Source organism: Elgaria multicarinata, chromosome 5 (assembly GCF_023053635.1).
Source record: "Elgaria multicarinata webbii isolate HBS135686 ecotype San Diego chromosome 5, rElgMul1.1.pri, whole genome shotgun sequence".
Classification (NCBI taxonomy): domain Eukaryota; kingdom Metazoa; phylum Chordata; class Lepidosauria; order Squamata; family Anguidae; genus Elgaria; species Elgaria multicarinata.
Genome location: NC_086175.1, coordinates 63,179,143 through 63,194,322, shown reverse-complemented (window position 1 = coordinate 63,194,322; position 15,180 = coordinate 63,179,143). Strand labels below are relative to the sequence as shown.

Here is a 15,180-nt window from a genome sequence, read left to right as displayed (position 1 = left end):
TGCATTTAGAGTATGGAAATGAAATCGCATAAGCATTGATTATCACCACAGTAACTTCAGTCAACAGATTAGATCAGAAAATCTTAAATTGTGGTTCAGGTGTACTAGTAATCCCAGATGCACTTCTAGTAGCTCCTGGGGCCAAATTGAAATAGTAACAGAAAAATACACTTCTCTTCAGCAATAGAAATGCCAAAGAAATCTCTACCTGTGCACATAGCTCTCCCTATTTTTCCTTAGAAAGTTTAATTAGTCACTGGGCATGTTTGTATGTTATGCCAAGCCACCCTAAGAAGAAACCATGCTAGGTGGGTGGCTTGTCCCTTACTCCCGACAGACAATGGCATGCTTGGCGGCTTCCTGTGGCTTTTTCTCCCTCAGTTCCTCTCAGTCTTAAGTTCTTCCTCTGGGTGTCAGATGTACAAGTGGGTTACAGAGCAGTGAGTGGCATCACAAAAATTGCTCAAAATTCATGGCAGGACAGCAAAATGGAAATCACCCAAAAAATCCTAGGAGTGGTCATTAGCTCCGGTGCACTTGCACACAATGTTGGGAACACATATTTGCTGTGGTAGCATATTATTCTGTCACTATTTGAAAATGAAAGGAGCAAAGGGAGTAGCATCAGAAAGATAATGGATTGCAAGGACAAAATATTTGTAAGATGCAAGTTTTTCCTCAGTCCTTTCATGTTTCTCCCATCTGTTATAGGCCAATAACAAACCTGAAATTGAGGCAGCCCTTTTTCTGGATTGGATGCGACTTGAGCCTCAGTCCATGGTATGGTTGCCAGTTTTGCATAGGGTGGCTGCTGCTGAAACCGCCAAACACCAAGCCAAGTGCAACATCTGTAAGGAATGTCCAATTATTGGATTCAGGTACATTGTTTTCGTTGTTGATGTTCTTTTACTTATCAGTTGAATTAAACCCATGAAGTGTTACGACACTAAACAGAGGCCATATTTAAGAGCGGTGAACCCTTCCTTTATAGCACAGAACATGGATCTGTGGAAAGTGAACTGTGTATTATCTCACAGTTCTCATTTCCACATCTCCTAAACGCAGCCTCCTTAATTGAAGTACTTACTTCATATTCTTTTAAGTTCCTTCTGTTCTGAAAAGGTAATCATGCTGTTTGGCTTGCATCTTAGTCACTTTGCAAAGTTTTGTAAAACATGCAATTGAACATACAAAAAAAATCTAGAGTTCACAGAGGAAGTTGCTTGCCATGAATGGAATATAATCCTGGTGTACTGGAAACCCCATTAAGTAATGATTGTTTCTTTAGAATGGATCTGCTCAATCTGTCATAAAAGTTCTCTTAACAATAGTCCTAACCCTGCATTCTAAAATTATGGTTGAAATTATGTTGCTGTGTTTAGACATCTGGATCTCAACAGCATGGTTACTATAGCAATGAATAAGTCAATATCTTGCAAAATAGCTATGGATTGGTATGCCTGTTCAGAATCCACTTAATGGTTAAGTAAATACTTGTTTTCAATTATGCTTACATTTATTTTATCACTTTGTTTCCTAATAACTGCTTTGTAAGGTCTTTGTGTTTTTCATCCGTGTAGTTCTCTTAACATTGGTATTTTTCCGTCTGTGCATCAAGCTGTTGACAAGGAGCATTTTAGAATTCTCTTTTTAAAGCTCAGCTAGATGTCTGAGTGGGCTGCATTCACATAAAACACCATAATTTTGTCTGTTTTCAAAGAGAATGATTGGATTACCTTAAGTGGAAATGCACCAAGCAGATTTATGAAAAGATAAACTTACTTCTTACACCTTCAGCTTGATGCAAAATATTGGATGTTAAACAATTATATAAAACAATGAAACTATGGGAGATCACTTGTTTTTATGAATTAGTCCATTATCTATACATAGGGTAGTACCCAGGTCCACACATAGCTGCAATATAGTGTTTCATATGGATAACCACAATGAGGTGATTCATTGAGATTCCTAATCGTGGAGGAAATTACTTAGTTTGGTAGCATACTGAGGGTCGTATCTAATAGGGGCAATGTGCACGCAGTGGAGACATTGCAGGATGGTTGTAATATGATCCCATGGGTACACACCCAGTAATCTCTTGCTGCTGCAGGTTGGATCCAACTGCACCTTGTCTGGATTAAGCTTAAATTTGTTAGCCCCCATCCAGCCTATTACCACCTCCAGACACTGGTCTAGAACCCTAACACCACCTTAGTTTTAGAAGAAAAAGAGAAACAGAGCTGTGCATCATTAGTGTATTGGTGAAAACACTCTCCCAAACCCTTGGACTTTTCCCAGCAGTTCCAGATAGATCCTGGCATTTTAAAATAGTGATGAAATGGGACTGCAGGGGAGTATGGACCCTTGATATACACCCAGTGTTTAGTGCTACTAGCACTACAAGAATCCATAACTCAATATAGAATGCTGTAAAAGTATTCTCCAGCAGTTCTGTAGAGCTATGAGAATTCTCCAGATCTGATCATTGGTCCCAGTGGTGTGGGAGTAGGAGTTAGCAGGGGAAGGAAGTTACATATGGGATTGATTAATCGATTAAAAATGCACATGTATGAACATATGCTTCCTTACATAACTCAAACTATTGGTCCATCTAGTTCAGCACTGTCTACACTGACTAGCATTCACTCTCTAGGGCTTCAGACAGAAACCTATCCCATCCCTACTTGGAAATGCCAAAGAGGGATTGAGTCTAGGACCTTCTGGATGCAAAGCAGGAGCTCTACCACTGAGCTATGGCCCTTCCTAGGACCTTTTCAGGGCAGTTTATGTAACAACAAAATATGATTAACATTCAATGACCCTGTTCATATGACATGCTAAGCCACAGTGGTTAAGCATTTTGAGCTAAACATGACTTAGCTTGTTGTGTGAACCATTCCTAACCATGGTGGCTACATAACCACGCTTTAAACATGCTCACTAACCATTTGCTGCAAAAGGTTACCAGCCTAACCATGGCTAGCATGTTGTCTGAAAATGCCCACAGATTAAAAGAAATCTTGCCAGTTTTAGACCAGAGTTAATGCTATCTCATGTTGCCTTCAGCTCTGCAGAGCCAGGAAATTGGAAGCTAAGGCTCATGCCTTGGCAGACTTTCCCTATGATCAGTAATGATACTGTGCAATGTCACAGATTGTGTTTGCTTGCAACTTACTCTCCATGTTCCCACATTTTTCCTTGATCTTTTAGGTCAAAATCCATGTAGAGCGTGGGACCAGAAAACATATGCCTTGTTGTCCTGGTTCTGTATTGCCTTATGAAGCATCTCAGTCTTTCTGAATTGCTAGAGCAATCCTCCTATGAATTGACCTATCCCTGTTTGTTGCTAACATTAGAAAATGGAAGGATGGATTAAAACACTGGTAGGAGGGAGGCTTCTTCCAATGCTGGATAAGGTTTTTGTGTGTGGCACTACAGTAACAATGAATGGCATGAGAGTTGAAGTTGTCCATGTGGAGGTAGACTCCAGAGATGACTGCTGGAATGTGTTGTATGTTGGGGTGCCTTTGAAGAATTCCAAGAAACCGTGATTTGCTCAAAATCAGTCACTAGGACCAGACATTGGGAATACAACTTGCTGATACTTAAAGAACTTCACTTGCTCCTAGTTTGTTTCTGAGAACAATTCAAAGTTCTCATGCTTACTTTTAAAGCTGTACGTGGCTTGGGACTTTGGTACTGGAAACCAAGATATGCCTGTTCTCATATCAATTTGACCATGCAGTGAGGCTCTGCTCCAGGTTTGCATAACTTCTGAATGTGGCAGTGGGCAGCTAGAAAGATCTTCTTGGCTCTGGTTCATAAAATTGTGTCCCAGGGAAGCTTGCCTGCCACCTACTTTGCTATAATTTTGGTGCCAGATAAAAACATTCTTATTTTCCTAGACTTTTTTTATAATAGTCCAGCCTACATCCAGGAAGTGCTGTAGAAAATGAGTTAATGACATTGGCATATTAAAAGCAGGCACCTATGCCAGACCAGTTGTACATAGGGTTACAAAGAAAATTGGAGTGGATGCCTTCCTCAGAAGCATGACTTTGAAGATAATTTTCAAGGACACTAGCTTGGACTAGTTTCAGGAAAACTGTCACAGCTCTGAAAGTAATGAACTGCTGTGGACATACTATGCACCAAAGTGATAATAATAATAATAATAATAATAATAATAATAATAATAATGTATTTATTTATTTATTTCTTACCCATCTCTCCCTTTAGATCGAGGTAAGGAACTGTGTTACCTGAACAATAGCAATGATAGCCTATCTTTGATAGGTAAATTATTACAAAGGCTCAAATGCAAAAACACTGGAAGTTATGACAAAAAAATTGCTTTGGACTGCCATTACATTGTAACAAATTAAAAGCACATTACACTCCCTGGCAATTGATTAGCATATGGAAAATTCTGGCTTGGATAACCTGTGAACACAATCAGGTGTCCATGGATCTTACCGTTTGCACATTGTGATGGAGGGCAAAGTATATTACCATGCCATGCATACACATATATTAACATATGAAGCACTGTAGCACAAGGCCACCTTTTTGAGCTAACTGCATTCTCTGAACAATCTTCAAAAGTGGCCTTGCATACAACACATTGCAGTAGTCTATCCTGGACATGGATAACCGGCTCACTACCCTTGGCTGAGGCTGCAGCTGGCTCACTACCCTCGGCTGATGAAAGGGGGTATATGCATATGTTATCCCTTAGGTACAGAAAATCACAGTATTTTCAGGACTCAAAAAGCTTTCCTTCTTGAAATGGCTTATGAGTTGTTATAGCTCTCCTTCCCAGATTCTGAGTGTATACTGATTTCAAAGTATTTGAAATCATATATCTTAAAGTATTTATTTTAAGATCTTTGCTCTGTTAATATGATTGACGTTGTATGGCTAATAAGAATGGCATTGTATTTATATCTGTAATATAAAACTCTCCTGCTTTACACTGAAACAAAATTCACTCACGAGTTATGAAATTATATTTTTCTTCTCCAGATACAGAAGTTTAAAGCACTTTAATTATGACATCTGCCAAAGCTGCTTTTTTTCTGGCCGGGTTGCAAAAGGTCATAAGATGCACTACCCAATGGTGGAGTACTGTACACCAGTAAGTAATGATCTGTGTCCCCAATACAGTTTTCTGGATTTTGTGTAAGAAAGTGGATTGTTTTTGGTAATTAAATCAACACTTGGTGTTTAAAGTGTGACACCTTGGTATACACTGTGAAAATAATGGTATAATAGGGAAGCTGGAAGCTGGGGGTGGCGACAGCCGACAGAAAGCTCTGGCGTGGGCTGGTCCATGAAGTCACGAAGAGTCGGAAACGACTGAACGAATAAACAACAACAAACAATTAAGAATAGTTGAAAGGTACCTAATAATTATTTTGATATATTGCTATATAAAATTGTGCACTTGTGAGCTCTAAGTTCAGTGCTAATTAATTATTGCTTATATGTGTGTTGTGTTGTAAGCCTAGGATTCCTCCAAATGATACTTGTATCTTATGTAGCGCAAAAAATTAACTCATTTTAAGACAACTTGAAATGGTTATTTTACCCCAGCTAGCTTTAAAATTCAGTTTACTACATTACAAAGTAATGCAGTCTCAACCTTTGAGAAGTATTTATGTCATCAGATGATATGAAAGATGTGTACCAATCAAGAACATTGAATTTGCCTTCCGGATGCTTTCAAGAGAAGAGTGCATGGTCCCTACAACATTGACACACTTATTATTGCCATCATTTTTTCACAGTTGTCACTAGAAATGGGGAATTTGGGTTGTTGGTTTTTTGGGGGTTGGGGGAGAGTGTGAAGCATAAATGCCCAAAGTCTTTTGGAGTCTTTCTGAAGGACAAATTTTGGATTATGAAGACTCTCCCCACCCCCCACCCCAATTAGTTTGGCTAGTTATCCTGGGAAATGTTGATCCTATTCAATAGTGAATAATTTTGATTGTAGTGGATTTGTTGGGTATAATGATTCTAAATAATGAGTTGGGGGGGATATACTACTCTGTGTATAACGGTCCTGTTGCATACAACTCTAGAATTGTTAGTACTATCTAATTGTTTGATTTCTATACATTCCTTAGGCGTGATAGCACTTTTCAGATCCTTTACTGTTATATGGCTGGATTCTCTATGGTCCAATTCATACAATCATATCTTGGCTTCAAATATGTTCTGAAGTTGGTAGCCATTGTTTCCCAGTTTGCATGAAATGGGAAACAATGTTTTAATAAGGAATGCCTGGCTTATTGAGGCACGAATAGCCTTTGATTGGGTTTGGATGTCATGAGAACCCATGATGGATAAAATAAGCCATCATGGCTTATTTAATCAGTCATGGGTTATCAGTAGAAGGGGGACAGCCAGACCGCCACTTCCACGCCCATGCTTACATGTTTTAACAGCTGGAAGAGCCACTATTTTAAAACCTTGTTCATGGGTTATCATGTCATCTGTCAGGTGTTTTTAACCAACAATGGCTTATTTGGACGCAGGATGGATTTGATTTAAATTAATTTGATTTAAATAACTACTCAGAAAGACTCAATTTAATCATGTGACTCCCCCCCCCAAAAAAAGTGCACTCTATTTATCCATGGTCTGCAGAGTAGGTTATTTAACCCATCATGAGTTATGATGTTGTGTGGAGTTATTTTGGTCACCTACAGAGTTGCTTGAAAAGAGCGGTCAAAACCACTGCCACTACTCTCCTTCACATAGCAGATCTCTGTTTCCATGATCTGCCTAGCAATTGATTGTGCTCACAGCCCGGCCTCACCCTAGCCCTTCCCCTAGCAGTGTGCACTGCAATCTCCCAAAGTATCAAACACCATTTTGATCGAGTAGTGGCAGCTGCGCAGGGTTGTCATTTTGCCTTGTGTGCATCCCTGCTGGGGCATGCTATGCATAAAGTGTTGTCTCACTCCTGCAAACTTCCATGCAATTAAAACTGCCACCCCTTTTTGGCAAAAAGGTGCTTTCACTTTGTCAGCGTGCAGGGTTTTCAATGGGCCATGTGCAGCTCTGCTAGGGAAGGCTGTGTATGAAGTTTGGTCCAAATCCTGCAAAATTCCAAGAAGTTATTTGTGCCGTCCCCTTTTTTTGGTGCACCATGTTTTTTTTTTCTTTGTGTGTAATTATGCAGGGTTTTGAAGTTTGGTCCAAATCCTACATACTTCCAGCACTTTAGAGCCACCACACCCTTGTTGGGGTGATACTAGAAGCACTGAATTAACTTCTCCCCTCATATTGGGATATTGTGGAAGGTTAGAACAGGCTGCTGTGATGGAGTCAATGGATGAAACAGCATCAATGCTGAGGCAGGGGAACTGCAGCAGGACGTGTGTGTGTGTGTAGGGGATGACTCAGATTATGCACAGTAGCTTATTTGTCTGATCGTGTGAGTAGCTTATTAACCCATCATGGCTTAAAGTGACGTCCAAATGCGGCCTTTGTGTACCAGCAAAAGGTCTGTTTGTACCTCAGCTCATTAAGCTGAGATACAGTCATCCAAATGCAGTTTATAAGCAAAAATCAGTAGTATGAGCCAGCTTTTAATAAAGTTCTCAAGGGATTTATCCTATTCTCTTCTTTTCACCTAGGTTAAGATAATGATTGTACTGTTCTGCATATCCAAGGCAAGGTGTAGTGTAGACATGTCTGAACAGTTATTATTTTTTTACAAACCGAAAAAGAAAATTGTTCATCTTCAGTGTCATAAAGTGCATTAGCACTTTCCTCTCATCAGTAATTGAAGGGGGTTGGATCATATTAGATAGCTTATTGTTTCTACTTGCCTCTTCCTAGCAAAGAAACAAAATCTTAATTAAAAACTAATATAATATATAGAACAGCAGACTTTTTGTAAAAATGATTTTCTTTGTTTCTTTCCTGCTTATAACAAGGCCAATATGAATCTAAGAATCTAATAAGCGATATAGTGAGTTTCTTATAGAATGTAATGGGAATACGGTGTCAGTATAAAAGCAAAGATAGTTCTTTTCTCTACTTTTTCATCAAAACTGCTTCTACCTTGGCACAGCAGCCCCCTATTTTCTCTAAGGGCAAGGCTACCTGGTTTGCAAGGAAGATTTGTTTTTATTTGTTCATTAGGTAATCAACTTAAACTGTTAATCTACATGCTACATATGGAATTATAAGTTATCACAGGTCTTGCAAACTTGATTTTAGAAAAGATGGCTTTTACCGTGATCATAAAAAAATAAGAAGAGCTAGGCCAAATCTACACGTCGTTGTGAGCGTGCTTGCGTGCATCTGGAGTGTGCCCCAAAGCTCGACGTGTAGACGGGCAAAAGTTGGGACGTGACGAGTGAAAGGAGAGGCGAGTTTTTGGGCCAGGAGAGCCTGTTGGCCCAGGCGACGCGGTGAGGCGGGGGCTCCCCGTCCGCCTCGTCTGGGGGGAAACGCGAGGGTGGCACATCTCCCCCCGCTCCACCCGAGGGATAGTTAGGGTCCCTGTCCCTTCCGCTGCCTGCACCGCCGTCCTCCTCTTCCTCCTTCTCCGCCCGCCACCTGCGTCGCCACTGCTTCCCGCTTTTGGTGGCGGCGCTTCGGCCGCTCGGGCCCCCGGAGGAAAGCGACGGCGAACCTGTGCTGCAAATGGACATGGAGTGGGCCCGCGGAGCCCCCGTCTCACCGCATCGCCTGGGCCAAGGGGCTCTCCCGGCCCAAAAACTCGCCTCTCCTTTCGCTCGTCACGTCCCAACTTTTGCCCGTCTACACGTCGAGCTTCGGGGTGCACTCCAGACGCACGCAAGCGCCCTCACAACGACGTGTAGATTCCTCCCTAGTCTAACATTCTGTTCACACAGTGGCCAACTAGATTAGGCTGTGGGAAGTCCACAAGCAGGACGTAGGGTGCAATCGCACCCTCCCAGTCATGTCCCCTAGCAACTAATACTGGAGGTAAAATATAGCCATCATGACTTGTAGCCATTGATAGCCTAATCCTCCATGAAGATGAGAGTTTCTCATCATCTAACAGTAGTGGATTTCTTGTGTTCATATTACAAATCGTTAGTGGAATATTCAAGACCTGTAAGTTTTTACTTAGTGTTCCTTGACATCCTTCATGTTTGTGAGCATGTTGTGAAAACTATATGACCAAATTTGTTAATGAACTGCAAAACTCCCAATAATGACACACATTTATTTATTTATTTATTACATTTTTATACCGCCCAATAGCCGAAGCTCTCTGGGCGGTTCACAATATAAAGCTCAGTACTGAAACAAGTTGCCATGCTCTTTGAATGCACAGCAATTAAATCATTACGGTTTAGGGGAAGAAGCAGCTGGTCCATTGAATGTTTTGAGTACCCATATCCCATGTCTATGAAGAAAAACTCTCCAGTAAAGAGTTATCATTGAAATGTTGCTTTCAGACTACTTCAGGAGAAGATGTTCGTGACTTTGCCAAGGTATTGAAAAACAAATTCCGAACAAAAAGATACTTTGCAAAGCACCCAAGAATGGGTTACCTGCCTGTACAAACAGTGTTGGAGGGAGACAACATGGAAACGTGAGTGAAGCAAATAGTATTTCATTTGATAAGCTCTTTGAGCTCCCCAGTTGGCACCTGCTCCCTATATTTCCTAATTGCATAAAGCCTCTTTCATTTCTTTCATTTTTGTTTATTTTGGTTGAAAGAAAAATGCAAGCTGACGTTTCAATTGCTGTTCCCCTTACCTTTTCTCACCTGCTAACCCTCTAATAATTTAAACTTCAATTAGCAGAAGAAAAATACCTGCTGTCTCATTAGCTGCCTTGAAAGCCCTTAAAATTATGTAATTTGGATAGGAGGAAGCAGAAATCAAAACGGAGTAATTTTCTCTAAATATGGAAAATTCTTTACATTTTGCTATATTAGTTTAAATTCAAAGTTCACAAAGTAAGGTTTACACACCTGTCCAAAGATTTGCCGCTGCTGCTATTATTATTATTATTATTATTATTATTATTATTATTATTATTATTTCTATACTGCCCAATATGCAAAGATCTCTGGGCAATTCACAAGAATTAAAACTCTAAAAATATAACATCATTGAAAACATCCTATAACATCTTATTTTATATGCTAGTGAACAATAATGTTTTAATGGCAATTGCACTGCAGCTTGTTATGTCTCTTTTTCTCTCCCTGTTTTTAACATTTTATTTCTTATGTTTTTGGCTGCTTTCCATGGACATTCATGTTGGGCTGTTGGACTTTCTTGTTTTTGGGTTTCTTCAACTTTCTGTAATTATTTTGCTGCTAAGTTTTTTCTGCCTCTCTCTTCACCTCCACATTTTTTGTCTTGCAGTCCTGTTACTCTGATCAACTTCTGGCCAGTAGATTCTGCGTGAGTACTTTTGCCAAAGTGTGCTGCTATTTCTGCTGCTGCTGCTGCTGCTGTTGCATTCCCCCACTTTTTTGTTCTTAATTTCTGTTGGTTTTTTTTTTACATATGTCCATTTCCATCCTCCTCCTCCCCCCATTATAATTTTCTGAAAAAGAAAACAAAAAAATGTTCTAAATCAATAGAATGCCATTCGAGCAGGGTTTTCTACGCTTCATGAAATGTTTACACAATATGTTTTTTTCTCGGATGTAGTTTTTGAAATCATAGTAGTAACCTCTCTTTGGAGGCTGCAGTCTGTTTGAATCATTGAGGTTTGGTTGCACAATAATCTTATCTCATATGGAAATGGGCAATAAAAATAAGCACATTGGTTTGGAAAATAAGCAAGTGAAACTTTGATTATGTATTTTGGAAAAATGAAAATATTATATTGATCTTACATATTGGTCATTATTTAATGTGTGCATATATATACACAGTTGCCCTGGTCCAGATATGTGTGTGCTTAGATACACATTTAAGTATAATGTGAATGCAGGCTTTTCTATTCCTTTCAATGGAGCAGCCAGATTGGCACCTTGTTTAAATGAGTGGTGAAGCACTTGCAGGTGGGCAGTGTATGTACACATTTTGCATCTGCACCCCTAAGCAGTCACTAGGTTGGCTGAATTATTGCTAATTTAGGACCATATGAATTCATTCACAAGTTAGTTCAGTAATTGTGCATATGAATAACTATCCACTTTAGATATGAATAACTATCAGCTTGGCATCTGATGCTAATATAACTTTAAAATGGATCTTAATTATTTGTTTATGCTTCTTAATCCACAAGTTTGCAAAATATTAGTAAAGGAATAAGCCTAACATTAGTCTAGGAATACTACTAAAATTGTTCTGAAGTGTGTGGCCTGTGCTCTTGGCTTGCAAATAGTGATTACTAAAATACGTTGCACTAAAATTTTACATAGAGGAATGTTGTAAAGACTCACTACATTCTTTTAGGAAGCTGGGAGTAAGGCCCCAAGAAAACAATATATCATGCTGTTTGCTGCATTATTTAAAGGCCTCTGTAGAATGAATATTGGTGACACCTACTACCAGGCTACTATATCTGTGATTAGTTTTCTACTACATACTCCACTACAAATAAACTAAGAATGAATTATATTTTAAAATCCCAGGGAGGAGGATTTGAAACAATTGACCAAGTATTTATTTACAGTTGACAAAATGGCAGATGTGCATTGGCATCACAATGAGTGGAGTCCATGTCATCTGTGAATGTAGTTGGGAAGCTACACAAAGGCATGAAGTAAATAATGTTATTTCTGCGTAAGTGTGTGTGTGTGTGGATAGATAGGTAGATACAGATGAAAAGATCAAATATACCCCCAAACACACACATACATGCAGTTATGAACTTCTAAAAGGCTTTTGACAAAGTTCCTCATCAAAGACTCCTAGGCAAACTTAGCAGTCATAGAAAGTGAAATGGTCATCGTATGGATTGGTAACTCGTTAAAGAACAGAAAGCAGAGTGTAGGAATAAATGGCCAATTTTCGGAATGGAGAGCATGTAAACCGTGGGGTCCCACAACGATCTGTCTTGGGTCTGGTGCTTTTCAACTTGTTCATAAATAATCTGGAATTAGGAGTATGCAGTGACATAGCCAAATCTGCTGATGACACCGAATTATTTAGGGTGGTTAAAATAAAAAAGGATTACAAAGAGCTCCAAAAGGATCTCTCCAGCCAGGGAGAAAACACATTAAAATGGCAAATGGAGGTCAATGTAGGTAAGTGTCTCGTAATACTAGAACCCAGGGTCATCACTGAATTGTGAATGACATGAATGGTGGGAGGTTCAGGACAGATAAAGTGTTTCTTTACAATTAAACTGCATCTTGTGATAGCAAATTTACTGATAGCCACCAAGTTGGATGGTTTAAAAAGGGCATTAGACAAATTTGTGGAGGAGGATGACCACGAGTCATGATGGCTATATATTAATTCCAGTATCAGAGGCAGCATGCCTCTGTTTACCAGTTGCTAGAGAACTTAAGTGGGAGAGTGCTATTTGTGCCCATATCATGCTATGGATTTTCCATGGGCATCTGGTTGGCCACTTTGGGAACAGAACAGGCCTTTAGTTTGATCTAGTACAGCTCTTCTTATCGTCTTAACAGTATTCCTTCTGAATAAGGAATTGCTTGTTCAAAACAAACCCATGGCAAACTTCCTTTTATTCAATTTTATTCCTTCCTAAACTCTATCTAGAACTCACTCCAGCCTCTCATTATCTTCTTATCTGTCTGGTTTTAGCCCACACAACCTCTATAACATCAGCAAATGTCTGTTGGATTTCCTGTTAAATCTCTGGAGCAATAATCTTGTCAATCTATACCAACCTGAACCTTTTGCCCTCAAGATGATTATGCCAAAATCCCGTACTGACATCAAGGTCTGCATAGTGCTTTTCTGCTAACCTACTGGTAATTTCTTTTACAGTGAGCAATTGAAAATGTTCTCTTGTTCAGGCATGTCCCCCAACTATTGATTTGACCCACTCTGTAGGTTCTTCTACCTTGACTTTCATATTCTATTCTTTTTAAAATTTTATCCTCTAGTGACACTAGAATTTTCTGAGGTGCTTAATTAACAGGTTGTATTTGTGGGTTCATTTTCATAGAAGATTGCTCTAGACCTTGAAACACATTTTATAATCTCTATCTGCATCCTGCTGGTTTTCTTGATCTGTTTTTATTCAATTAAGTCTTTGTACCAAATTTAAATTAGTCATGGCTTGTAGAACATTAGAGATTTTGCATAAAAAACTGTAACTTGAACTTCCAATTGAGCAAGTATTCATAATACCAGCAATTCAGATTACATTTACTAGATTATATTACTAATTTGGCTTACCGTACCATGAGTGTTTTACAGGTTTTAAGTACAGTGCATTTGTGTGTGTCTCAATTTTAAAATGATTGTGAACATTTATAAGAAAAACCAGCACACCCATTCAGACTTTTTCTAGATTTATACATTTTAGCGAATTTTCTGCATTCTCACCCATATATGCTGGATAGGAAATTATGTTGTGACTGATGCCACATGTAGCAAGCCTTTGCCACTTCTTCAGACCTACTGAGGTACTTCTTTCTGTTTAGCTCTTTTGTTAGTTCTAAGGCTTCCTTTGCTGTGTGGCTACACACTTCAGAGTCAAATCAGTCTCTCTCAGTGATCTTTCTGTCTGACTTTATGATCTATGGTATGCAACCTTCTAATTAATGATCCACACACTTCCCCAAAATCAAAAAACGGGCAAATAGGTTACAGCTTTAGATCATACATGGGTCTCTGTTTTCACCTTTACTTTAAATTCAAATGAAGAATTTGTGATTTACACACAGTATGTTTAATATATTAATCATTATTTTAAAAACCCCTCATCTGCATTGTTTTCAAACTGTAATATATTTAAAATGGTGCTTCATTTTCACCATGTCTCCATGAACTTACTGCCTACCAGGAATGGTATCACAGATAGTTGTATCTGATCTGCTTTTACTGAAAACAGCATATTATTGTGAATATGAGTATACTTGTACACACCCTTCTTGCCAGGTAGGCCAGTAGTCAAAACCCAACCACGTGCCAGATACCCGCCAGTAAACACTGGACTTAGCACCAGAGTCCCCTGACACAAACCACACTGGTTGAGAGCTTTAAAAAGGTTTATTAAGAGAATTAAGGCTGTAAAGCAAATATAAAAATAGTAAAAGGGGAGAAGGGGAGGAAAGGTTAAACAATCGGTTTAAAAGAAAAAAGTGGTTCAATAAAAACACAGTCATAAAACAATAAAACCAGTCATAAAACAATATCAGAGAGTTAGAGCCATTCCTCAGAACACCAACAGAAAAATAATAAACCCCAGCTAACCTGTCCTATACCTACAGCAGGGGCCTCTTGCTCCCAGCCAGACAAAATGCACCTCCTAGCAATTAGGAGTCCAAGAAAAGCAAATGGCCCCAGAAGCTAACTCATCTTATGCCCCAATCCTACCAGATGGGGTGACTGGGATCCAACAACCCTGGCCCAAGCTGCTGCACCACGCCTCCCCCTCCTGGCCAGCGAGCAGTTCTCATCAGGACAGCTGAAATAATTCCTTTCCCTTGGGAGGCCTTGAGACTCCTGCCTGCTCTAACAGCCTTCTGATAACAAGGCCAGGTGGTAATTGCCAACAGGCTGGGCAGTTTTCAGCTAAAGACAGTCTCATGAGGGATTCCTAACTACAAGTCCCATGTGTTTGCAATTATATAGGTCTGCTTTTCATCTACCAGCAGCCCTGCGAGGGAGGCCATGAACACAAGCCCTGAGTTCCTATACAACCCCATAGGGGGACCAGGAAGAACAGAACTCTGTTCTCACAATTATTACCTAATTATTAGGGCTGTGCTCTGCTTCACTTCGGAGTGTAGAAGCAATAGCAAGGCGGCCTGATTCGCCTCCGACAAAGGCGGAGACAAAGCAGGTCGAGGCGAAGAGGATCGAGACCAAGCGGATCCTTCGCCTCGATCCGGAGCTCCGAAAAAAGATAAGTGGGGGCTTACTTGGCACTGCCGCAGTCCGTGTGGCAACGGCGGTGGAGCCAGTTAAGGGGGAAGGGTCTTACCTGAGTCCGTCGCGTTCCGACAGCAGCTTCAACTGAGCCCGAGGACTCAAGTCCTCGGGCTCAGTTGAAGCTGCCACCGGACTGCGATGG

At 39.9% G+C, this 15,180-nt stretch overlaps 1 protein-coding gene across 4 annotated transcripts in view; it reads left to right on the top strand.

Annotated features, from left to right (window-relative positions):
* Positions 1 to 15,180, top strand: part of DMD (dystrophin) — a 1,279,927-nt gene that overhangs the window by 1,207,587 nt on the left and 57,160 nt on the right. For all 4 annotated transcript variants that reach the window (XM_063126497.1, XM_063126496.1, XM_063126495.1 and 1 more), the window contains exons 68-71: positions 712 to 878; positions 5,029 to 5,140; positions 9,453 to 9,589; positions 10,374 to 10,412. In XM_063126497.1, coding sequence (XP_062982567.1) covers positions 712 to 878; positions 5,029 to 5,140; positions 9,453 to 9,589; positions 10,374 to 10,412 — 455 coding nt within the window. The remainder of the gene's footprint in view (positions 1 to 711; positions 879 to 5,028; positions 5,141 to 9,452; positions 9,590 to 10,373; positions 10,413 to 15,180) is intronic.